General features: G+C 59.3%; 1 protein-coding gene across 1 annotated transcript in view; it reads left to right on the forward strand.

The window, feature by feature from the left end:
* The first annotated feature begins 7,741 nt into the window (after window positions 1–7,741).
* SLIT1 (slit guidance ligand 1) overlaps window positions 7,742–25,631 on the forward strand; it is a 63,044-nt gene continuing 45,154 nt past the window's right edge. Inside the window, exons 1-4 of the mRNA XM_075423571.1 lie at window positions 7,742–8,098; window positions 19,873–19,944; window positions 20,259–20,330; window positions 20,975–21,046. Coding sequence (XP_075279686.1) covers window positions 7,887–8,098; window positions 19,873–19,944; window positions 20,259–20,330; window positions 20,975–21,046 — 428 coding nt within the window. The 5' untranslated portion in view covers window positions 7,742–7,886. The remainder of the gene's footprint in view (window positions 8,099–19,872; window positions 19,945–20,258; window positions 20,331–20,974; window positions 21,047–25,631) is intronic.

Consider the following 25,631-nt stretch of genomic DNA (forward strand, 5'->3'; position numbering starts at 1 on the left):
GAAGTTGGACCTCTTCTTTTCCTGTCTTCCCCCTGCTGTCATCCAGGGTGATGGGAAATCAGGTTTACAAAGAGCACTTTATATAAATAATGGATCAAATGAATACATTTTTCTCTGTAGAACCATTCTTCTCTTGCCACTCTTGGCTGCTGAGGGAGGATGGTTTCTGCTTGCATTTTCTTTTCCTCCTTCTTAATAATGGCGTTTCAGACTTTATGCAGATTATTTCTCTGTGAAGTTCTTCCACGTTTGAAATGCCCTGGGCTTGCCTGCCGTGGCTCAGACACTCATTAACATCCTCGCCGTGCAATTGAAAAACAAGCAGGAGAAGCAAGCGGCACAGTGCATTTGAAACCAGCGCTGCCTTCCTGCAGGGTGAGCTTCGAGCGGGCCCCGTTCCCCTCCGGGGCTGCAGTCGGGTGTCATGGGACTGCTGCGCCCCATCTCCCCGGAGCTCGGGGAGCGGGAGGGGACGGGCCTCTGTGCACTTGAAAGTGGGCATGGGAGTCCAGAGAGACACTTCTGTTCTTGAAAATGCTGAACAAAGGAATGCAAAAACTCACAATAGCTATTCTGGATACTGCAAACCCAAATATCGCCTCCCAGATAAGCTGTGATTCAAAGCGACAGCTTTATATGTCTTACATAATTATAAAAATAAAAAGCTTTTAGCCCCTGAAGCCACAGCCCGAGCACTTACGCTTGGCTGCAAGTGAAAGGGCAGCAGTCCTAGGGCGAAACACTGGGTGAAGGTACATATTTAGAGGGGGGATTGCTCAGCTTTCAGTGTGTTTGTTTTGGCCTGGTGGTATTCCTGCACAGCAGTGGCATTACAAAGCAAACAAGCAGCACTCATCCTTGATTTCGTTAAACAGTTTTTATCTCAAATTGCACAGCACAGACTTGCAAATAAGTTCTGCAGAGTGTCACTGCTATCTAAATCAATTTTTGCAAGTTGTCTTGATTTTTTTTTTTTTTAACTGTTCTGCCCTGGTTTGGAGTTGAAATAAGACATTTTTTCACTTAAATTATCATGTGTGGCTGGGAGCTGTCATGCTGCTGCTGCATCTTACTGCCTAGGGCAACAGCATAGACAAAAAACATCAGTACTGCTAGCGATGGATGTTGGCATCAGCCAGACCAGTTATCAGGCTTTACAATCTCATTGGCTTGGATTAACTAATATTTTTTCATGGAGTGAATAAATTACCATGTTTAGTTCTGTTTGCTCATCCCCTCAGCAAGGGTTTCGTGCTGAAGCTCATAAATTGTGCAGGCACGTAGATGCCAAGATCTCCGTGCTGGGTCCCACGCTGACCTTCTGCTTGTGCTGTGGACCAGCATGGGATCTCTGCTGGCACCAGCTCCCTGGCCCCATCCTGCTCCAGCCTGGCTTTGTTCCTGGGAAGTGCCCATGCATGAGGAATGTGATGGGGTTGTTTCTCGGCTCCAGTGTCTTGATGCAAGGAGAAGCTGTACTCAGCTGTACATCATGGGGTGAGGTTCAGATACATCCCAGCACCAGCCTTCGAGGGGCTGATTTCAGTCTGAGTCCAGGGGAGCCAAGCTTTCCTTGCCTGCCAAGTCCCAGCTGGAGTGGGCATTCATGCGCTCCCCTCCCCAGTCCCACCTCTCCTGGATTAAACCAGGCTCCTTTCCCAGGATAAACCAGCCTCCCCTGCCTTGCTGCTGGGAAGGATTTACAAATCCACCACCCAGCCCTCCTGTGGGTTGCCTTACATGATTTTAAGCTCTGCTTCTTTTACATCAGAGAGAACTGGATCCCACTTCATCCTGTCTGCTTCTGGTTGAGCTCCCGTGCTGCTGGGGCTGAGAACTGGGATGAATGGAGGTGCAGACCCGCCTTGGCCATCGTGGCTGTGTGTAACTGGGTGCATCACAGGTCTATCGTGTGAGGGTGTCTGTGTTGGCCTGACGTTGTTTTAGGAATTGTTTCTTCCACCCTTTTTGCTTACAAAGCCTGAGCCTTGCTCCCCTGGAGTGGGAGGACGGGCGGGCAGCCGGGCCAGGAGCTTTGCTGCCGGCCCGTCCTCCTGCCCCAGGGGAGCAGGATCTCGGCAACCTCTTGCGCAAAAGCCTCTGCCTCCATTGTGCCTCGCCAAGGCCGTTCTGCAGCAGCAGCGCAAGAGGGGGCTGGCAGCACGCGCTGTGGGTGGGACCCCCTGCCCGCCCGGCAGCACTGGGGGTCCCAGGCCCAGATGTGTTGGGGGAGGGGGGGGACAGGCGTGGAGATGTCTGGTTCTTCCTGCCTGGCTGCATCTGGGGGATGGAGGGGGCTGGAAGCTGGGCCTATAAATAAGGCAAATGAGAACATGAAGAGCACAGAGGAGGCTGAGGGAGGAGGTTGGGAGGGATGCCCTCTTACAAAGGCCAAAAATCAGCTCTGCAGGTAGCCCCTAGCATGGTCTTCCAGCTCCAGTGAAAGTCTCTGCCTGCATCCGGGGCTGAGCTGAGCTGTCACAAGGCAAGCTAAACCCTTTCCCTCTGCTTTTCAAGTTGTTTTTGGCTACTGGCATCCTCTTGCCATCCTTCTGAGCCAGACCCTGGTAGCCAGTCACTGGGGGTTGTTCATCTGGGGCTGCTGCTCCTTCCTGCAGCAGCTGCACTCGGAAAGTGCCTCTTCTGCAGTGTTAGAATTTGGGTGATGGAGGCAGAGTGGAGCTGGCACCAGCTCCCCTGTCCCACATTGTGCAGAATGTGACTTTCTTCGAGTCTCTAGTAACCTTTAACTCTGTAAGGGCTGGGGGAGGAGGAGTGAGGGCGTGGAAACACACGCTCATGACTGTGGGACAAGCAAGGTGCAGAAAGGCCGCCTGTGACTGTGGAAGCACAATGAGCCCAAGCGTCCCAGTGTGGGACCGGCCACCAGCTAGCCATAAATACTGAGTAGAAGCAAGCTCGTTTGCTCCCAGGGCATCTTCATTAGCAAAATCAGGACAGAGCCACTGCCTCCCTCATCCATCAGGCTCAGGCACTCCTCATTTCTCAGGTCAGATGGTTTCCCAGCTCAGGGATGTCAGTGCAATGGGAATTGCAATAAGCGAAAGGAGTTGGTGGGAACAAGCCTTGTCCCTCTAAAAACAAAGGCCGGTGTCTCTGCTCACCCCATGGCCAAGGTCATTAGCTGAATCCTGAAAACCCACCTGCTCCTACGGGGAGGCAGGGTTTTATGGCAGAGGAGCTGCAGTTTATGGCACCGTGGAGAAATATGTTGGATGCGCTTGGCAACAGCAAATGGAAAGTTAGTCTATTAAACAGTAAATTATCCCTCCAATGCATCTTCATTGAGGAGGGTTAATGAGTGGCTCCAGGCAGAGCGAGCAGGGAAGAGTGTGTGTGTGTGTACGCACAGCACGGATGTGGAACGATTGCTACATCTGGGGACCCTGCGTCCCCGATCCCACGCTGCACCAACAATGGCGTTTCCATGTGCGAGGCGCTTCACGAACACCTCCTCGCGTGTGGTTTATTCAAACCAGCTTGCGCTGTGTCGCAGAGCTCCCACGCGGTTGGTGTGTCCAGCCACGCTGGGAACGGCATCTCTCCATCTGCATCGGGGCTGCTCTGCACAGATGTTTTCCTTGTGGACTAGAGTTGGTTTTGGGAACCCAGGGTGTGGAGCTTGGCCCCTCTGCTCTGCCGCGCCATGAAGCAGGGGTGCGGTGACTGTTCCCCTCCTGCCGTTCTGCTGTCATTCAAGGCAGCAGGACAGGCTGGGCTTCCCTCGCTCGGACAGTCCCTGTTGTGTGAGACTGGGGCCAAATCCACCTGCTCAGGAGCCTCAGCATCTCCCACGTCATCCCGGAGGACCTGACAGATGCTGTTCCCTTCACTCACAGAATCACAGGGTGGTCAGGGTTGGAAGGGACCTCTGTGGGTCAGCTGGTCCAACCCCCCTGCCGAAGCAGGGTCACCTACAGCAGGTTGCACTCAGTCCCAGCAGTGAGGTCCCCGGGCAGCAGAGCTGCCCCTGTCTCCTGCAGTCAGTGGGGCCACGTTCACAGAGCGATGCAGGCCATGTTTGCAGGGTGATGGTGGCACGAGTGATGCTGGCGGTGTTCAGAGGGTGATGCTGGCAGTGTTCGCAGGGCGGTGTTGGCAGTGCCTGGAGGGTGATGCTGGCCATGTTCACAGGGCGATGCTGGCCATGTTTGCAGGGTGATGCTTTTGCTGTTTGACAGAGAGGTAGGGCTCGTCCCTGGAGAGATGCCAGAAAGAGCGCATCCCAGCCCTGCCTGCCGCTGCTGCTAACCAGGCAAGATTTACTGTGATCCCGGCAGCCCGCACTCGATAATAGACTCATCAAGGGCACTGTCGCGCTGCACAAGCCCAACAGGTGCCCTAACGGGGCCGACACGCCGGCCTGCTCCCACACAATTCCTCGCTCTCCGAAGCCGAGCGTGTCCAGCGGGACAAAGGCAGCCTGGCCTCCCAGCACGAGCCGAGCTGGCCAGGCGTGACAGCTGTGGCCCTGGCCAGCAGAGGAGCAGCCCGGCAGCCTGCCCCGCTCGGGGTCTCTGGGGGACGCTGGGCAGCCGGAGGTCACGGCTACTCTGCTGCTGGCACGGCTCCAGCTGGGTCTTGCAGCCACAGCTTCCAAGCCAGGTGTGTTTTAGTGATGTTGCTGGTGGGAGGAAGGGTTGGGAGCCAGACCCTGTCATTTGCGATGCTCCTCAGCAGGGGAGTTGGAGCAGGCACTGTGCGTGCACACTGTTGCCTGCATTTTAACCGCTTCTGCTCTGCCTGGTCCTACCCCGAGAATGGCTGAGTGCCGCTGTGGACTAGCGAAAGCCACGGCACGGTTTCAAAGCACAGTGTAAATGCTGTAGCAAGCACAGCCCGGGACATGCGACCTCCTTCCCTGCATGCTGGGGTGCAGCGGTGCAGCCCGGCTGCCTCGAAGCCCAGGCGTGCTGGAAGGTGCTATCGGCCGCCAGCAGCCCCGGCAGGGACCCAGCGCTGCCCCAAACTGTGGGAGAGCTAACAGGGTTGGGCTGTGGCCCGTCCCGGGTTGGGTGCAAATGCCCGGGTGCTGCCCCGGGGTGCTTGCCTTAAAACTGGCAGCAGTTTTTGTTTGAATCTTTGTAGTTTCTTCGCATCTCTTTGCATGACAGGTCTGGCGCGTACCCTGGAATCCTTCCCCAGATCTTCCCATGAAAACTCCTGTCCTACGAAAAAAGCTTCTGCTTCATTTTAACCAAACCCAGAGCCCATCAGATGATCCAGATGGTCTCTCTCCCTATCATGCAGTCTGGCCCAAATCCCGGTGGCAGACGGCAGGACGAGGCCTCCCCCCAATAAAGATAAGTTTGAGGTTTATTCTTCTCCCTCTTCCTTATCCACATTCAGAGGCACGCTGGGCCATTCCCGGGCAGCTGTTGCTCTCCATGGCCCGCATCACGCCACGCAGGGTGCCTGGATGATCTGGGATCACCCAAACGCACCGGGGGCTGAGACATAGGAGAGGGGTCTCCGCGCCCAGCCCATCCCCCTGCCCTGCTGCCCTGTCTCCCTGGGCTCGCTCGGCCCTCACCATGTTGGCAGCCCTGGAAGGGGGTTGCTTTTACAGCCGGAGCAGCTGCAGGGGGGTCGGCCGCGGCCGGCAGCCTGGCTCAGTGGGATGCTCTGGGGCACGGGGTGCTGGCTGCGTGGCCGGTGGTGGTGAGAAGCTCCCACGGGACAACGGGAGTCAAGGTACCCACAGGAGAAAATGTGGATATTGGCCTGAAATGGGGCTTTCAGCCTCCCAGTGCTGTACGTCCACTGGAACCGGGGCAGGCAATGGTGGCCTCCCAGCAGGCCCCCACCAGCTACTCCCTCTGCCGAGACCACCGCCGGGCTGTAAAGCGACCCGGTGTTGCTGCAGCTGGACACGGAGAGGGAGGGAGCCTATTTATTCTGCAGATCACCAGGATTTGCCTGGGGCAAGCGCCTGCGAAAGGGAGGAAACAAGATCCCTCGTCCCACTCCTGCCTTCCTGCCAGCGCCAGAGGTAAAGGGCAGGTTAGGAAGACCTGGCTCTGCTCTGCTGGCCGAGGGGTGAGGGGGACGGGAGGAGGGAGGGAAGGGGTTCACCGGCATCGCACCGGTAGCGGCCAGCTTTGGGGAACACTGAGCTGCTAGAAAACAACCTTCACCCCCAGAAATCCAGCCGAGGTCTTCTCATGGGACCCCTTCGGGTGTTCCGTGGTGCCACTGCTCCCGAGGTTCCCCTGGGAGCCCCAGGGCGGGCTGCGGGGCCACCACCTCCGCTGAAGCCGTGCCAGGGAGGGGTCGGTTCTCGGAGTCCTGGGAAGCAGCTCATCCTCCTCACTGTCAGGGCTGCTGGGTAGCAACGAGGAACAAACCCTTTTCATCCATCTCAGGCACAGCTTCCTCCCGGGACTGGGGCCAGAGGAAGGAGATGTCACGAAAATGCAGACAGATGATGGGAGCCTGCATTGGAGATGGGAAAGGGCTGCTGAGCTGGGCCAAGCTGGTGCAGCCCTGCGTGTGTGTGTGTGTGTGAGGTAGCCCTTGCCGGCCCGAGACCCCATGCAGACACCTCCCTCTCGCCCTGATGAAGGAGCTTGTGGAGCACCGTACGCAGAGGGCATTGAATGAAGACGCACTCCTGCCCCCGGGACCTGCCACCATCCCTGCAAATATCCTGCTGGCTGGGGAAATGAGTGTGCCGTGGGGTATGCATGCTCACACACCTCTCGTCCCGCTGCCGGAGCGATGTGACAAGCTCCCACCTCCCCTCCTTCCATGGGTTTCCTCTCCAAGCAGGACATTTGCAGGCAGGGCTGTGTTGGGTGTCTCCAAATGCCTGCTGTTTTTCTGAAAGACTCAGCTCTTGGAGCCGTGGGGTTACAAAAGTGTTTCAGGTGTTGTTAATAGAATAGGTGACCAGCCCTCCTCGTTACACCCTCCTGCTTTGCATTTGTCGACCTCAGGGAAGAAAATAAAAGGCAGTAAGATGAATACAATGCTTGTGTTTATGAGGCATCAACTGTTTGGGGCCAAGCTCACAAGATTTCTTGGCTTCACTCCTTTTTGCGTTGAAACCAGTATATTTTGCCTCATTCTTCCAGGCGGATTAGCCACAAAGACATTTTGGTGTCTTTGGCACGAAGATGTTCCCCTGGAGAGGGGAAGGACATAGCTGATACGACAGCCAGGCCTTTCGGACTCGCTGTCTGTGTGTGGGGCAGCGACCAAAGCAGAGATGCACCCCCAAGTCCCCGCCGTGTGCCGGGGTGCTTGGCCACAGGGTCCGTGTGAGCAGACCGGGCACCATCCCGGCTGACCGGTGCCAGCCTGCTGCATGGACCCCCGCGGGCTGCTGGGCTGCAGACGATGGGAACGGGGCTGCCGGGTGGGAGACAGGCCAGGGGTACGCGGAGCACAGTGGGGAGGGGGGCACCCGCCGAGGAGAGGTGGGCGTGCTCTGCCCGCCGCTGTTTACCCGGTTCCTCTGCCCGCTCGCCGTGCGGCACCCCGGCATCCCGCCGCCATCTCACGGGGAGGGGGGGGTCGGCTGCCCCGCGGGCCGTCCCCGCCGTCCCGGGGGGGAGGACACCGAGCCGCAGCCCGCCTTGGCGGTGCAGAGCCCCGACGGCTGCGGCTGCCGGTGCCGGGGGCGCGGGGAGGGGCGGGGGCGGCGGCGGGGGGGGGGGCCGTCGGGGCGGGCAGGACGGGAGGGAGGAGCCAACGCGGAGGCTGTGCCTGGGCTGCGGGATGGGGCGGCAGTGAGGGCGTGCGGGTGTGCGCCGACGGGGCTCTCGCCCCGCAATCGAGCCGAACCGCGCCAAGCCGAGCCTAGCCCCCGCTCCCCCGGTGATGCGCAGCGGCCCCGCCGCCTAACCCCGCTGCCCGCTGCCATGGCGGCCCCGACCCCCGGCGGGGCGGCGGCGGGGGGGGTCCCGGCGGGGCTGCGGGCCGCTGTCTGGCTGCTGGCGTGCGCCGCGCTGTGCGGGGGCCCCGCCGCCGCCGCCTGCCCGCAGCTCTGCGCCTGCAGTGGGACCACGGTGGACTGCCACGGAACGGCCCTGCGTGCCGTGCCCCGCACCGTCCCCCGCGGCACCGAGCGCCTGTGAGTACGGCGTGGGCGGGAGCGCCCGTCCGAGGGGGGACGCGTGCAAACGGCCCGGGGGGTACGTGTGCAAGCGCCTGTCGGGTGGGTGCGCGCCCGTGAGGGGGGTGCCGCTGCCCGTCGAGGTGGGCAACGGCGTCTGTGCGAGAGCCCGTCGGGTCAGGGTGCGCCTGGAGCCCTGCGTCTGTGGGTGTGCAAGGGGTCCGGCGTGTGTGTGCCAATGGGCGTGCAAGCACGCGGAGCTGGGCTGGGATTAGAGCTGTGCCGAGAGGGTGGCTGCTCCAGGGGGGCATCTGCACTGGGGCAGCCCGGAATGGGCTGCGTGTGTGGGGCTGCACGCCCCGTGGCACCCGCAGGCAGCCCTGTGGCCACCCCTGCTGAGACTTGTCGTGGGGCACCCCCGCAGCCGGAGGGGTTGCCTGCGGGTCCCCACCACCCTGAGCCCCTCCCCGTGGTGGGCACCCCTTTGTCTCCAGGGAACCCTCCTGGGAACGTGGCGCTGGGGATCAGGCCCCGCTCCCCTTCTCTCCCCTTAGGACCCCCCGGTGTGACCAGCCTCCAGCCGTGCGTGCAGCTCACCCAGCCCTCCCAGTCCCCGCGTCTCCCCGCTTATCAGAGCCCCTGCTGCATCCCCAGGGGCGGTCCCTGGGTCTCTCGGCTGGACCTCCACGAGGAAAGCTTTTCTCCCATGGGGCATAGTCACGGTCCAGCCAGCTGCGGGGGTCCTGCAGTGCCCACGGACCTGCCCTGGGCAAGGTGTCCCCTGGCTGCTGCGCCCGGCTGGGCAGGGCTCTGTGCTGGAGGGCCCTGCGGCTGCAGCGAGTCCCCGCTCCGGGGAGAGGGGCATGAGCTGAACGTGTCCAACCCACTGCTGGCGGCAGGTTCCCAGCGTGCAAGTGTCCCTGATCCCAGCAGGAGAGCAGGGTTGTCCGCAGCCTCTCCTCTCTGCTCGGGGGCAGCGGGTGCCCTGTGCCAGGGGCTGCGATGGAGCCTGATGGCACAGTAGCCCCTTCCCCATCTCCAGCCATGGGGCCAGGCTGCCCCGATGTCCCCCTCGCAGTGCAGGGAAGCATCTGGTTGCTGCCTCCTTGGGCAGCAGAGCTGCAGAATGTGTCCCAGGACAGCCACGCACACGCAGAGCTCCTCCTGCCCCTGTGCTGCGCTCTCTCCGGTTGCTGGAGTGTGAAAGTGCCCTTTGCCCGCAGCTGGGGAGAGGCCCCGCAGGCGGGGGCTGCAGGCAGCCTGGCAGCTGCCAGGGCTGCACCCAGCATGCGGCGCTGGGAGCTCTACGGGACGCCGCTTTAGCGGAGTTTTCTCTTCTCCCGCCATAATTACCCTCATCCACATGATTGTTACCCAGCACAGCAACCAGGCTGCTGCGAGCTGCAGTCCCGCAGAGCCGATTTGTGAGCTCCGAGACAGGATCGGGCAGCTGGAGGATGCCCGTGGGTGGGGGTCTCGCTCCTGCCCCGCAGGACATCACTCCCTCTCTGGCAGCGGGTCCTGTCTTCTGTTCTGCCTCCACTGCCCCCGTCCTCCACGTCTGTCGCTGCTCGGCAGCACTGGGTTTTCTGTATATTCACGCAGCTGCCCGTGCCAGATCTGCCGGCGGGGTTGAGCTAGGCGCGCTGCTCTCTCGTGGGTGCTGTCTGCTGGATAACTGCTTCCCGCTGTGTTGCACACCCTCGCAGGTGCTGGAGGGTGTCTGTGCAGAGCAGGTCTGTCTCCAAGCAGTGAATTCCTGCTGTAACAGCTCGTAAGTGAGTTCGAGGTCCCTGTGAAGAGGCTGCAACCTCGCAGTCTCCCAGCTCCTCACCACTTGATGGAGCGGGGTCAGCTAGCAGCCGCAGGGGAGCCTGCAGCGGGGTCTGTCTGTGCTCAGGACTCGCTGGCTCCAGGGGCTGGCTTGCTTTAGGAAGCCAGCAACCCTTTCTGGTGCCCTCCGCTGTCTGCCTCTTTTCCCAAGCCCCGGGATGCGCGCTGTGAGTGATGCTGAGCTCGCCACGCATCCCGCAATGCCACTGAGTGGTGGTGTCCCTGCTGCCGTGTTGCCCGCCCGTTTGCATGGCCACAGCCTTGCGGGGCAGCCCAGCGTGGTGTTTGGAGGCTCCAGGCTTTCTCCAGTTTCCCAGCTGCCTGAGCCCCGCCGCAGCATGGGTCACCCCGGAACAGGGCAGTGCTGCTGCTGCGGCCATCAGTGCTGGCTCTGCCAAAGCCATCACGGGGACGCAGACAACAGCGTCCTGGGGTGAGGTCTGAGCTCTGTTGCTTTTGAAACACACCCTTTTCCTTTGAAGAAGAGGGAATTATTTGCCTCAGAGTCACGGCAACTTTGGAGAATCACGGGCTGGGGAGAAATTTTCTTGTCTGCTAGTGGAAGGTGCCTGTGATGTCTGCCTGGTGGCAGTGCCATGCTGTTGGTGCAGGGTAAGGGCTGGAGACGTGTCCAGGAAGGAGTATGAGTGGTGGCTGCATGGGGGGGCAGGGGACCCCTCTTTCCTTGCACCAGGGCACAGCACGTTGCTCCCTAAGTGCCCCCTGGTCTGCAGCCTTCCCCCTGCACCCCAGATCAGGTGCCGAGTGGAGTGGCTTACACTGCAGCAAGGGGGGGAGAGGCAGAATCTCTGGGCGGATTGCACAGCTGCTTGTGCGCCTGCCTACGCCTCTGGCAAGCACGGTAGGACAGAGCAGGTCCTGGAGGCATCGCGGGCAGGACAGGGTGAGAACCCTCCAGTGCTGCCGTGTTATTTGCTCCCAGATGTCCCTCGGGTCTCAGCCTCCACAGGAGAGCTGTGGGAGAAAGGCATGGTTCTCTTCCCCGTTTACTTGCTTTTCTTTCTTACTTTCTGTCCTCGAAAGTGCCTCTGAAGAGCAGATTGCCCTGTTGGGGAGCTGGGTGGCTCTACCCATGCCAGCAGGATCACTGCAAATTCGCTGCATCAAATGGCTGCTTCCAGCCCAGCTCTTTGCTCGTGGGGATTGAACTGAGCCTCATGGCATTGCACCCACCACTGCTTTTGAAGTTTTCAGCTACCAGCTGAGAATTGCCCTGCTCACCCCTTTCGCCTCCGCTCTGGTGGGCTGAACAGCCCCCTATCCTGCTCTCAGCTGTGCTGTGCCCCTCTCCCCCCACGTGGGGGGCAGCAGAGCTGGCTTTGGGGGTCCTCATCGCTGCATCCCACTTGGCTCCCTCTTCTGCCTCCCAGGGTCCCTGGCCTCGGCATTGCATGGGGCTCCCATTTGCCTTGTTCCCCCAACTTGGGGTTTGCCTGTGCTGAAATGGGCCCCATCCAGACCACAGCCAGCTCTGCTGTCTCCCCTGCATGCGTGGGCAGAGGGAAGGGGTGCCGACATCCAGCTTTTGGCTGCAGGAGCTCGATGCCAGGGCAGCCGCACCTGAGGCACGCTTGTGCACTGCCGAACCTTCCCCTGCCGAAACGACAGCCGCGAGCTCTTGTTCAGCGCGTGTTTAATTCACGCAGGCGCATCTCCCTCTGGCCGGTTAATCAAAATGTCTTGCAGCAGCGAGGCCGGCGTATCGCAACAGCGCTCGTGTATTCGACACCGGTTGTCAGGCTGTGTCTCCTCGGGGGGCTTCAGGCAACGTTAATTCTTAAGAAGCATCTTGGGGGGGGGGTCAACCTCTCCCTTTCCAGGGGCGTCTGGGCAAGTTTTTGGTGTTGCAGCTGAGCAGGCTGGTTGCAGGGGCGGCGAGGGAGCGCTCAGGCTCTGCAGAGCTCTGGGGCGGGATGCAGGACTGGTTTCCAGGCAGGGCAGTGCTCAGCCAGCTCCGCTGCCCTCGGCTCTAGGGAGAGCCAGTGCTGGGCACTGGGAGGGTACGGGCTGGCTGGGGAAGGCAACCTGCTCAGCCTGCTGCGGTGGCTTCCTTGGGAGCCTTCCCGGACAGAGGAAATTTGCAATTCTATTCCAATTTCTCCCTTCAGCTACGTCCAAGGCAGATGCTGTCTATATATCGCCATGGTAACGCTGCGTTCTCGCTCTCCATGGAATTGCATGCTGGAAAAATATTAGTTTAAAAAACTATGTCGTGTTTGTATTGACTGGAGCTGAGGCTGATAGCGGAGGATCTATTGTCCCCTGGTTGGGAAAAGTCACCGGTAACAGGCAATAAAGCCAAGCGGATTGGCCTCTGGTGACCACTTCTCACCCCACACAGCAATTGCTTCCCTATAAACCCTTCCCTGGCTCTGTTTTATTGCATCCTTTAAAATAGATATTTTTGCCTTAAATGTGCTGCCACTTTGCTCCTCCAGGGTGATGCATTGTGCCGCCGGCGATTCCTCACCGCTGAGGTGGAGCGAGGAGGGGGAATTGTTCCTGGCTTTAATTGTGAGTCTCTCGTGTGCACCTTCAAACGCCGGCACTGCCGCCACCGCCGTCTCCAGAGCCTGCAGCCCCAGGGTGTGTGGGCACAGCGGCAGCAGTGCCGGTGCGGGATAGCACCCCGTGCAGACGCCCAGAAACCATCTAGCTGGCTCATTATGGGACGTGCATTCGCTTCAAGTTTCACGCTCCCTACTTCATTGTTCCCTACCGAGCCTTCAGCCGGCAGAAGAGCGGGGCAGCTGTAAAATCTATAAAATGCGAAGGATGCTCAAGAGACCTCCGAACAGAGCCTGGAGGAACAGAGGGGACTCGGGGCGCCACCGGGGCAGCGTGGGCAGGGGAAGGGTTTCCCATCCGGGAAAAGGTGTATGAGCCCATGACCCCGCACTGAGAGGGGGTTTTCCTCCATCCTTGCTCTGGTTTGCTCCCCAGGGAGCCGGCGCGGGCGAGCGAGGCGAGTGCTGGAGCGGGACGCGTGTGCATGTGTGCGTGCACTGTAGGGCGAGGTGGGCAACCAGGGAGCCTGTCTTTGTCTTGCATCCAAGTCCTTCATGGTTCCCTGCCCGCTCCAGAGGTACTTAGTGCCGCAGACACATGCCTTTATTGCTACCAAAATACCCTCTCATAAAACCTGAAAGGCAAAGCGATGATTCTGTGCATGTCTTTCTGAAAAGCAATAAAACCCAGTTGTGCGTTAGCAAAAGCCCCCATCCCCGGGGGAAGTCAGACCCAGATCCCTGCTCCCTGCCAGGCTTCCAGCGCGAGTAGCTCCAAGGTCAGTCCGGCAGCTGGCCCCTGTCCCCATTCGGGGGACAGCTGGGGGTGGCTGCAGTGGTGGGAGCGGCGAGCAGAGGTTTTGCTGCTGTGCAGCACCAGTCTGCGATTAGCAACGTGGGCAGCAAGGGGATGGTTTGCAGCCTGGTCATTAGGATCGCGGCGCTGCTGGAAGCGGGAAGGGGATGAGGTGGGACGGAGGGAACCTCTCCGTGGCGTTGGTGCGGGGTCGGTCCCAGGGACCGTCTCAGGCCTCCCTGCCAATGCAGGCTCTGAAGCTGTGCTCAGTATCTGCTTTCCTGCATTTTGATGCACTTGCTGCTCAAAATAGCAGAGGCAAATGTCCTGGGGGGGGGGAGAGACTGCTACAAGGAGGAAGATCAGAAAAAAGGGAGGATTAATTTTTCAAGTGATGCAGCCGAGGAGCAGCCCTGGGCATCAAGAGTGGGAGAGATGCAAGCTCCCGGCCCCAGATATTTCTCAGTGGGAGGAAGTCACAGCTCTAGAATGGGATGCTCCAGGAGACCCAGCTCGTTGGGGCTGAGCGGGCTCCCATAACCGAGCAGATCAGGTGCACTTGTCCTCCCGTCCCCGCAGTGAGCCGCTCCAGGAGAGAGGAGCAAAGGAGGTTTGCCGAGGAGGATGCAGGCTGGATTGGACCTCGAGCTGCTGAGTGGCAGGGTGAAGCGTGAGGGCTGGGCTGCCTCCCCTGCGCTGGGAAGCAGAGGAGCCAGGGGAGCAGCGATACCCCTCACCAGACCAGTCAGCACAGCACAAAAAGCCCAATTTTGAGGGTATCCAGGTAAATGTGAGCCTCAGTTTGCCCGTTTATGAAACAGAAATGACCTGCTACCTTTTCTCTCTTACACCGGGTTTGAGGGAGGTTATTTATTTATTTTTAACCTGAAGGTGACATGCCACGATGCTGCGTGAGTGTAAAGCGCTCCCTGACTGCGAGCGGCTAATGGCTGTGGCATGAAAACCCCAGAGAGAAGTTAGGAGGAGCAGAAAGCCTTCCCGATCCTCACTGTTACTCGCACAATCGATGCTGTTTGTAACGCTTAAAAATTTATTGTGACGCTAACCCGCTTTGGTACCTCGTAAAAGCTTACGGAGCGTCCAGTGCTTCCCGTGCTCTGGGGGCCAATGCTGTGCTTGGGGCTGGGCTCCCCTTCGGCTAAGGGCGGTTATTCTGAGATGAGCCTAAATAGTGCATAGCTGCTCTTGGAGCTCTCATTTTTGGGCACGTCACCCTGCAGGCATCTGGTAGGGTGGGTGCTGGCCAGGCATTTGTCCTGGGGTCTATGGCACCCTTAAAGGGGCTTTGGTGAACCCCGTGGGCACCCTTGCTGTTGCTTGAGGGCCCTGGTCAGGGCAAGGGTGGGAAGGGAAAGGAGGAGAAGGTGCTGAGCCCCTTGTGCCACTATGTCAGCCCAGTGGCCCCTCCGTGAGCAGCACCCCGTACCCCACTTGCACCTTGGAGAGGATGGGGTTAGCACCCAGCCGTGCCCCCATGGGCTGCAGGGAGCTGGCGGATGGGGTGAGCATCCCTCTGTGCTGGCGCTGGAGGGGACCAGCTCTCCTGGGACTGGGAAGGGCTCTGCCCTGCCTTTTTCTGCTTGGGCAGCTCCCGGTGAGCCTGTGCTGGGACTCATTTACATTCAGCCGGGTGAAATCCTTAGAAGACCTGAAAAATGCCATGAAAGTGTAGGATGAAAGGTTGCAGCTGCCCTGTCCCCCAGTGCTGAGCGCAGGGGTCAGTCTGGGCTCTGGAGCCTCGTCCGTGTTTCCATTAGCAGTCTGTGTGATGGGACACAAGCTGCTTGTGACATTTGCAGATGCCACCAGGCTGGGAAAGTTGCAAGAGAGCTGGAGGACAGGCTGAGATTTCAAAGTAGGCTTGGTGAACAGAAGTGGGCTGACAAAAAAAGATGCTGTTGCTTGGGGACTCGAGGAAGGTGTCTGGTGGGAGGAGATCGCCAACAGCACAGATGTGGGATGGGAGCATGAGCGGAGCGGGTCCTGCCCCTGCAAGGCAGAGGGACCCCTCTGGCTGTGGCCCTGGGGCTGGGAGCTTGTCGGGGGCATGGGGCTGGAAGAGGAGACCTGTGTGGGCAAGAGAGCAGCTGGTCTCCGCACTGTGGTGGCCAGGGCAGGCAGGGATGGGGTTTATCTGCAGTGAGAGGGATTCAGACCAGAGTTTTGGAAACGATCCTTGAGGCAGGAGCAGTGACACGCTGGGAGAGGGCGCAGGGGGATGTCAGTCCTCATCCCTGAAGGAGCTGTGTACGCGTCTGTCAGGATTGATGAAGGCTGCGGAGACACTGCTGTGGGGTGTGTGACCTTGCAGCCTTCATTTCTCCGCTTCCCTGATTATTATCTGGCATTGCTGGCTCCAGATGGGGTCAGGGCTCTGGGATGAGGGCTGTGGAGCTGCTGGCAGGGGAGCTGTGCCCCTTAGGGCCAGCGCTGTGAGCCAAGGGCAGAGATGGCAGGGTGATGATGCATCACACCAACAAAGCAACTGCTGGCCTCCCTGGGCGGCGGGGCAGTGGTGGCCCTCGGAGCGGGGACCGCAGGAGCACAGCTGGCTGTAAGCACTGCTGGCGCGGACCCCTCTCTGCCAGCCCCTGCAGTCGCTGTGGGTACCCGCTCTGTGCTGGCAGTGGCAGGGCCGGGACACGTTCCTCCGCTTGTGGGTTCAAATGCAGGGTTTTGTGTCACAGCCTTTCCCTCTGCCTTCTTCAAAGCGGGAGTCTGGGGAGCGCAGCAGTTAGGATTTCTGTCTCAGTGGGAAAGCAGAGCTGAGCTGAGCACAAGGACAGGAGTCACGTGCGTGCCGAATAGCTGATGCTTTGCAACCAGTACGGATAGTGGGATTGTGCTGTCTGCTCCTTCCCCTTCCTGCTCCTGATAAATCTGTGCCCAGGGAAATATCATTCATGTTGGCTGTATTTAATAAATTACTTCTCAGCGTTTGCACTCTCTGAGGTTGTTACCGAGTTAGTGTAGCTCCAAACCCTGCAAAGGGAAAAGGCGCATCAGACCCCTCAGGAGTGGAATAAGCCATCCAAAGCTAGAAACCAAATATAAACCCAGACTATGCAAATCCAGTCTAACGAACCCTGCTGAAACACAGACATCCCATCTGGGAGTGGGATGATCCACAAGCAGCATAGCAAAGGGACTGCTTGTTTTAATGACTTTCCTCTTCCCAGGGAGAAATAAGAGGGGGGGTTCTGAAACTTCAAGGTTGCAAATAAAAATTCACTGCCTCTCCAGTGGCAGTGTGAGATATGGGGTGCTGGGAGGCAGAGGCGGCAGCCTGGATGAATGCGATGATGCTGTCTGGCATTAAACCTTATGGATAATAGCAAAAGAGCACGCCCCTCATCTCTGCTTTCAAATCACAGTCCAGAAGTGCAACCAATCTGCCAGGCAGCTCCCCAGACACATCAGTCCTTATCGAAGCTCTGCTGCATGGGGCAGGGCAGGGTGTTTCGCTTCACTAGGAAAGGGCACGGAGGCAGCGGGTGAGCAGCTGAGCAGCGGGGATCCGGCTTTCTGGGCACAGCAGACTGTAATTTATCTCCATGAGGAACTGAAGGGGATTTAGAGGGGAAAAAAATGGCATGAAGTTAAATAGCAGTGTTGCCTCGGCATCCTTACAAATAAGCTTTACCTGCTGTTCGTTCCCATCTTGGCTGCAAAGGCCATCATTTACCCGAACAAAGGCAAGGGGGGATGCTGAGAGCAGTTGTCAGGGAAAACGCAGGGCCAGTCCCTGAGGGAGCGGGGCTGCGGAGGGGCCCTGGGACACTGCCCCGCTCAGGGACTGCCACCAGCCCCAGCTCCGGAACACCCTGAGGATGCTCAGCGAGCACGCAGGGAGCAGAGGCTGGTGTGGGCTGGGTGGGCAGCACGGTTGCCCCCCAGGGTGGCATGTCCACAGGCACTGCCCCAGGGCAGTGCATCCTGCTTGTGCCGCCTCCTGCTGAAAAGTCTTTGGGTTCAGGCTGCTCTGTCCCAGACGGTGCCTGGGAGAGAGGGCAGAGCCTGGGTTTGGCATGTGGAAGTGTCTGGTGTTTCCATGTGTCTCCGTGCTGCTTTGCCTGTGCTCTGCCTCTGGCTAAGGCTCTGGGGTGCTGGTGCTCAGAGGGTCCCCGAGGTGTCCAATCCCACCTTGGGGTTTGCAGGCTGAGGTGTAAGACTTGACTTTCGGATGGAGTGGTTTTAAAATTAAGCCTAACTTCCACTTACGCATCGCAGCCAAAGTAGTGTTAGGTATGTTACAAAAAGAAGGTGTCATGGGAGTGCTGCCGAGGACCATCCCTCACCAGGAGTGGAGACGGGTGCAGTTACCTCCAGCCTGGCCTCCAGCCCGGCCCTGGGGAGCTTCCTAGGCAATCTGCTTTGGCAGAGACCCTTCAGGACACTGGGAGAAAATCACTCCTGAAGCCGGGGCTTCTCCCTGCCCTTAGCTGGCCCCAACGCTGTGGTCCATCAGGAGGTGGGCGCACACATCTGTCCATACCCAGCCGCCCCATCCACCTGCGACCGCATAAGTCCCCAGAACGCGTGACCCACCCCAAGCGCCTCGTACCCGGGACTGGAACCTGGCCGTGGGTTTTGCTCCCGGGAGCGGGGCAGGACCGAGCCCCGCAGTGGGCAGCCTTGTGGGATGGAGCCCGGTCCCCCAGGAGCCAGATGTGGACGATGGCCGGCTGGGCGAGCTGTGGGAGGGGGGCTGCACAGCCCCAGGGTGGGTTTCGGTTTAATCGCCGGGGCTGGGGAACCTCTATTAATTCCCAGCTTGCATTCATCTGTGTCCTAGTAACGCGCTCTCCCCACCTCCCTCCCAGCGCAGGCACACACGGCTGGATAATGGCGGGAGCCCGGCAACCTCGGGCGCTGAATAGCGGTGTAATTACGAGGCTATAATGGCGAGCTGGCACTCATTAGCCATTATCAGCCGTTTCAGCGGGACAATGGCAGCACCCCGGGGTGCGCGGCGGCGCTGGCTGTTCCCGGTGGCCGGACACGCTGCTCGGCGGCTCCGGGGCCAGCTCGCTGCTGACCTCGGCCCCTCGCATGGCCGCGGAGCCTGGTGGAGGGGGGCTTTGCCTCTGGATGGAGATGATGGCCTTGGTGTGCAGCCCCTCGTGGGGCACGGAGCATCCCTGCTCCCCGCTCCCTGGTCCCGCTGCCGGGGCTGGGGGGGTTACAGAGCCCTGGGTGCTGGGGTCCTGCCAGGGCACCGCAACCTGCTCCGGGGTGGTACGCTCCTGCCTCTCCCCTGCTCCAGAGCCTCGGCCTTCCCTCCACTGCCTCCCCCCCCGTGTTTTGTTGTTTTCCCCTTTATTTCTGTGTCTGTATTCAGTGTGGGCAGTGGGTCGCTGGTGCGGGAGCCCTCCCTGGGCCGTGTGTTCGCGTGGGCATCCTCCGTCCCCAGCACAGATCGGCCTCCTGGCGAGGAGCAAACACGGCCGTGCTCTGCGCTGCCGAGGGAGAAGCCCTTTCCTGTCGTGGGGTGCTGCACAGGGACCCCCAGCTCTGCAGGCTCTGGGTTCCAGGGCTGGCTGTCCCCCTCTCCCTGCAGCACTCACAGCCCGTGATGTGGAAAGGCACTGCAAAGCGGAGACTGCGAGGCGCAAATCTCTGCAGCTCCCGGCTCGATGTGTTTTAAAGCGGGGTAATCCCAGCAGGGGCACACTGGAGAGCGCGGCGGGGGAGAGCCGGGGAGGTGCAGCCGCCAGGCTGGGAGCAGAGCCCCTGCCATGTGTGGGTCCAGCAGCGGGGCACACCTTGCCCTGGTGCTGAGCAGAGCCTGGGTAGGACAACAGCCATGGGGTAGGTGCAGGCACACCACGGGCTGCCCTCTCCCCTAATTTTCACCAGTGGGGCGAGCAAGCCAGGACGGCATCTGCCTTCTGGCTGGAGTGCCTGTCCCTGCGCTCATCCAGGGCTTTTGCATGAGAGAGTGATGCCAGGAGAAGCAGCGTGTCCTGTCAAGTGTCTCTTGGCAGGTGAAACTTGAAGTGTGGCTTATTCTCCAGGCAGAAGGTGTGAGATGGCTGCACACTGAACCAGTAGTGATGCATGTGGGTGACCTGCAGCTGGGTGCTCGGAGGGATCTTGCTTTCCTGGGGGACAGTTGTTTGCTTTCTTATTCTCTTATTTCTTATTCTCTTATTCCCTGCCCTCTCGAAGCCACTCTGTGTGTTTGGGACAACCCTGCCAGGTGTTTGCTGCATTTCCAGAGTGGGGTGATGTGCATCCAGCCAGGCGGCTGCTGGCGTCGCTGGGCTGCTTATTGCGTTGCTGGGGGCTCTGGGGCTTCTGTCCCAAGGAGGGCATCCAGTGTGGGGACAGGGAGATGGGGAGCTGGGCAGCCCTGGCCCGTTGGTGCTTTAAGGTCCATGAAAGATGCCAACTTACACACACCTGGCCAGCCAGACTTTTGTGTGCCCAGCACTGCTGGCCGTTGAGGATGAGGGTCAAGCTCTGCCATTCCCAGTGAGGAGCACAGAAATGCAGCAGCCACTGCTGTCCTTTGGGCTATGTCTGCCCTTTCTGGCGAGCTACTGGGGAGCCCCAGTGCTTGGCTACCTCCTGAGCGCTTCCCTGCTGATCTCTGCCTCTTCTTTCCACAGGGAGCTCAACGGCAACAACATCACACGGATCAACAAGAACGACTTTGCTGGGCTGAAGCAGCTCCGTGTCCTGTGAGTTCCCAGTGAGGGGTTGGCTGCCCTGACCTCGGCAAGCACCGTGCTTGGCTTGTGGGCCCTCCTGGGGCTGGTAGAGATGATACTCAGCCCTTTGGTGGGCGTCTGCTGGCGGGGCTGGAGGGCATCCACGTTGCTCTGAGCATGGTGGGCTTCCAGACGGGAGGGACTGAGGAGAAAGAGGCCGGGTTGTGTTGAGGGGATGGTGGGAGCGAGGTGGCCCTGGGTCTGGGGGAGCAACAGGGACCCCGCTGGCGAGACGGGAGCACTGGGGACCGCCTTTCTGGAAAGGTGACCCCTTCTCTCCACAGGCAGCTGATGGAAAACCAGATCAGCACGGTGGAGCGTGGGGCATTCGATGACCTGAAGGAGCTGGAGCGGCTGTGAGTGCCCGGGCGTGGAGGCGGGTTGGCGAGGGGCCGCTGGGTTCAGTCCCAGAGAGCATCCTTTCCTTTTTGCCTTAAACCATAACGTATCGGTGCTGCCTGACTTCAAACAGCTTCTCTGCTGTGCGGCGGTGGTATTTTACAGTGTGGGAAGCAAACCCATTTCTCTTTCTATAGATCTTAAAGTCCTTTCTGATGCTTTTGAGGTGAGGGGCAGGTTAAACACAAATCACTTCCACTGTTATCAGCTGTGTCCCGTGTGTTAGCGAGGGAGCCATAAGTTCCAGTCCAGTACTCAGTAAAATAGCTCAGCGGTTTAAAAATCCCAAGCTGCTTGAGCAAATATGAGGAGCTGAGCGAGCATCAGGTTGACAGCGCAGTTAAGCAGCAATCAGCTGTTAACAGCTCAGAGTCCTGCCTGCATGTAATGACAATACTGTGAGTAAGTCTGTTAGTGCCCCGTGGGGTCTGGGAGTGCGGTGAGCAGGACAGGGGTGTCCTGGCTGGGGTGGGATGCTCTGCTCTAATGGCCTCTCTGAGTGAGCCCCAGTGCCCCAGCTGTGCCTGGAGGTGCCGGCTGGGCTGCGGGCAGGGTGACTGCTTTGCCCCCAGAACCCTCACCCTTTCCGCCTTCCCTGCAGACGGCTGAACCGCAACCAGCTGCACACCCTGCCCGAGCTCCTTTTCCAGAACAACCAGGCACTGTCGCGGCTGTAAGTACCCTCCGTGCCGGCGGGGTTCCCCTGGCTCACTTGTGGGGCTGCTCGGGGCTGCCACGGGGTTTGGAGGGCACTGACGTCCCGGGAGGGTGCTGCTTCTACGGGGTTATGCTGGTAGTTACTGGTGTCTTGTCCTGGTGAGCGCCTGGCATGCAGCAGGGGAATGTACCCTGTTTCTGAGCAATCCAAGCGTGCAGCATGGCAGGGAATCATCTTTGCCTTGCAGAAGACTCGAGACTGGTGCTGTTACAGACTGTGTTAAATGTCCTTGCAGTGCATGGGGACGTGGAAGGAGACGCGGGGGCTGGCGTTGCCGAGCTGGTCTGTGCCTGCACAGTGCCAGTTGCAGAGATGCTGCGAGCCCTGAAGCCTCCTCTCTGGGTGCAGATCACAGGCTCTGGAGCGGGATGCCCTTATGCCATAGACGGGGTTGTCATGAAGCGAGGGTGAAGGAGGATGTCCCCAGGGGGGTTGCGTCCTGCCCAGAGACCTCTGCAGGGCGCAGAGCCCCAAGGCCCTGCTCAAAAGCTGCCTTTCTGCTGGTGCCTGGAGCAGCCTGGGAAGGAAGGGGAAGCTCTGCCCGGGGCAGATCCAGCCCCTCGTGCCTGCCGCCCTGTCCCCGCGCAGCCCCGCCTGCCCCCGTCCCTGCCTGTCCCTCTGCACCCACAGAAGCACCCCCAGTGACTGTCTCTCGTTGTGCAGCCCCCAGCTCCGCAGACCCCTCTTCCCTCCGTGCAGCAGCAGGCTGCCTGGGGAGGGCTGCTGGGATTTGATAAATATTCTGTTTTCCACATTGGTTTTCCCTTGCCTGGGGCTGCTTTGCTCGGGCAATGGTGCCATCAGCAGCGCCAGCGTTGGGAAATCCCTCTTAACAACGCATTTACCGGCTCTCGGCGCTCAGCTGCATCAGGCACCACGTACCTTGGGAAGGGGGCTGTGAGGAGGACAGGGTACATGCCACACCAGGGCTGGGTATTCTCCATCGCTTGGAGAAGATGCTTGCACCCTGTGGCTGATGTGCAGTCCATAAGAGCAGGGACGTCGTGGCTGGGACACGAGCTCTGTGCTTACTGCATCTTGTATCTCCATTTCTCAGCTGTGAAGTGAGGATGCCAGGTCCCTGCCGGGGCAGGGTAGGAGTGGATGAAGTAGCTGAATGGGCTGAGACATTGCCAGGACAGTCACGGCCATGTCGGGGCCGGGCAGGCTGCGGCTGAGCCGTTTTGCTCAGCGGCGATGCCGGTTTCTCCTGACAGTGCCAGGGAGTCAGTCCTGGAGTCCAGCCAGAGGCGGTGTAATGAAGGGTTAAAACGCCGTGTGGGTTGCCAACGTGGGATGTGTGAAATGGTGGACTGGCGCCAAAGATGGGCCTAGGTAATGGCAGCTGATAGCACAGGCGTTCAATTAATTATCAAATGGCATTTGTCAAGCTCAGCTGTGCCGTATCGTGGCGCCAGCAAGGGCCCATCCTCCTCCAGCCGCCCGCTGCAGAACAAAAACACGGTCAAGAGAATTATTTTACAAACTTTAATGTTTCCCTTTTAATTTTCTGTAGATTTGAATACCGGGCTCTTTCAAAAAGCAAACCCCAATAATTCGTCGGGGAGATGCGTCCCCCCAGGCGGGCGGTGGGGTGTGCCCGACCGTGGCCCCGGGCTCGCGTGGAGCTGGGGCTGCGCCGCGGTGTGCTCAGGGCTGTACGTGCCCTCGCACGGTGTGCACGGTGCTGTACGTACTGCCGTGGGCGAGGGGGGGTGGGCAAGGTGATGCTTGCAGCCGCTGTGTGTGCCGGTGCATTTCAGTCTCTGCCTGTTGCTTTGCTGTTGCTTCCTGAGACCTGGTGGTTGTTTTGGACCTGTTACCTCCCGCCCTGCCTTGAAGCTGTTTTCTGGCCTTCTCTGCCACGACAACCTCCGCCTGGACACACCAGCACCCGGAGCTTTTCCATGCTGGTCAGGATGAGAAGGGATGGGACAGGAAGAGAGGGCTCTTAGCAGCACCATGCTCTTGCAGATCCTGGTCTCCAGACCATTTCCAGCAAGCAGTGCCTATGCAGGCTTCCCCATGCCCTGCCTGCTGTGGCCACCCACGACGCGCTCCTTGAGCTCCCGGGCTACCTGCTAGGTCCTCATGTCCTCACACCTTGATACTGGGAGGTCTTGAATTAGCAGAAACTGGCTGAACGAGTCGGGCTGAGATCTGTTTGGCTGGGAAATGAAGCTGCCAGGTCCGGGCGGTGGTGGCAGCTGAGGCAGAAAGCCAGGGGTGGTTGCGGGAACCAGTGGGGGTTGCTTAGATGGATACCTGGGTGCTGGCCTGGATGCTACAGCCTCTTCTAGCCTTAGTCTTGATGCATCTTCAGCAACACATCAGTAACATGGCAGCAGGTTAAGGCAAGTCTGTTGAATGTCGGGTATGTGATACCCATAGAGCAGTTTTCTGCTGTACTTCGAGCCTCGTGGAAGTGTCTCACAAGCACAGACCTTGGGCTCAGGTCAGGATGGAGAGCTGTTTGTCCGCCTCCTGGGTCTGAGTGTCAAAGCCTAATCCACGTCGGTGGTGCTTTGTGGTCTCCCAGCCTGGCTCGAGCTGCAATTAGTTACTCGGATCTCAGCTATAAAGAGCATTTGTGCAGTGGGATAATGGAAAGGGCTGGAGTTAAACCTGATCCGTCGGGGCTTAAATAAACTGGGGAATGGCAGGAAAGGGCCAGCGGAAAGCAAACCTCAAATAAGGGCTTGGGGGAGGTGAGATGCCTGGAGAGGAATGTTTTCCCCCCGGTATTTGGGAATATTGAACTGACGCCTGCCCGGAGCCCGTCTCGGTCTGAGATGGGGGGGGGGGGGAGCTGTGCCAGCACCTCGGCAGTGGGGCCGGGAGGCAGGAGGACTCCCTGCATGGCCTCCCTTGTTTATATCCACCACAACGAGCGGATAACTCGTTAAGCAGTCCGGGTGGCTGGAAAAGGTGCTGATCAGAGGTTTCGCTGGAGAGCACCTGACCCCGGTGACCCCATCTTTAACTGGGTTTAATTAAACTGTCAGCACTGGTCAGAAGAACAAAGCGTTGTGGGCTTGGGGGAGGCTGGGTTCCCCCCCAGCTCGCTGGGAAAGAGCACATCTCCTGCGAGGTGGAGAGCTGATAAAAATGGATCTTTCCTTCCATCGAGGAAAATTACCCATGCAAGAAGGTGACCTCTGCTGTTGCACTGCCCAGCGCTGGTCCCTGGTGCCCCACAGCCGTGCACATCTTGGCTGATCACCAGTGCCAGCAGACCTCCCTTCAGCATCTCTCCTGAGCTGGCAGAAGTTGTTTTTTCCTCTTGGATTCCCTTGGGAGAGAGGACTGGAGTTTCTCTCTGCTCCCTTGGGAGGGATGGGGGAAGGATGGGAGAGGAGTTTTGTAGCCCTGTCTCCCTTCTCTCCCCACCTTCCCTTAAAACCTCCTCCTGAAGCTGTTTCTAAGTGCCTGTGGGGGTGCTGGGTGGGGGATGCAAGGAGGAGAGAGGAGGCTGGGGTGGCCGTAGCAGCAGGGTGAGAACAGAAACGCTGCGGGTGCATCATCACGGAGGCAAAGACGTGGGCTGTCGAAATGTGCTAAAGGCAGCCAGGATGTCTATAAATAAATGGTTTTCTCCAAGGGAAGCCGAGCTGGCGCAAGGGAAGAGAGAAGCGGTGGGTGTTTGGCTGCAGAGAGCTCTGGGGAGATGCTCCCACAGGGGAGCAGAAATCCTGGCTGGATGTATCCCACCAGGAGTGGCTGCCCAGAGGTTTCCCTTGCCAAAAGCCTCAGCAGCAGGTCCATGCTTGGCAGAGTGGTAGCTGAGAGAAGATGAGCAGACAGTGGGGGGAAAAAGGTCTTGTCTCCAGAAGGAGGAGAATTTAAGACATTGGCAGCGGCCTGTTGGTTCCTGTTGGACCCATGCCAGCAAAAATGATGGGGGAGATGGTGCCGAGTCCATGCCGCGTCCAAGCTGTCAGCCAAGCCCAGGGGGAAGGGCTGGCGGTGCTGCTCTCCGGTCTGTAAGGGCAGGAGCTCCCTGGAAACAGCATTAACATCTCAATCAGGACTGGTGGCGTTCTGAGCCGGGGACAAGTGAAATGCTGTAGGAGCTGGGGGGTTGTCACGCTCCTATGAGACTCTCCTCCTGCGGCCGGAGCCTGCAGAGCAGTGGCGATGCTCTCCACTTACTGCTGTCCGGGAGCTGAGACGGAGGCTGATCCAGACCCACTCCGGACCAGGGGTATTTAGAGATCTGGGTGACAAGGGAGTTTCGAGCTGAGTTGCAGAGAGCACCGCAGCTGGGTGTGCTGCCCGAGCAGGAGAGGTTACATTCCGGCGAGCTCTGGGGCAGGTTGCTCGCACCATCCCTGCATCTGGCCAAACCCAGCCCTAATTGCCTTTAGAAAAGCAGGCAGAGAAAAATGGAGCGCTGCTAAACAACTTGAGAAAATGCAAATGACGTCCTTCGAGAAGGAGAGGACTGCAACCACGCGGGAGGAAGCTGTGAGCTGAGTAGTAGCAAAACAGGGTGACAAGTGAAAAAGGAGCTGTCGGAGAAAGGAGTAACAAAACGGGC

Source organism: Opisthocomus hoazin, chromosome 6 (assembly GCF_030867145.1).
Source record: "Opisthocomus hoazin isolate bOpiHoa1 chromosome 6, bOpiHoa1.hap1, whole genome shotgun sequence".
NCBI lineage: Eukaryota > Metazoa > Chordata > Aves > Opisthocomiformes > Opisthocomidae > Opisthocomus > Opisthocomus hoazin.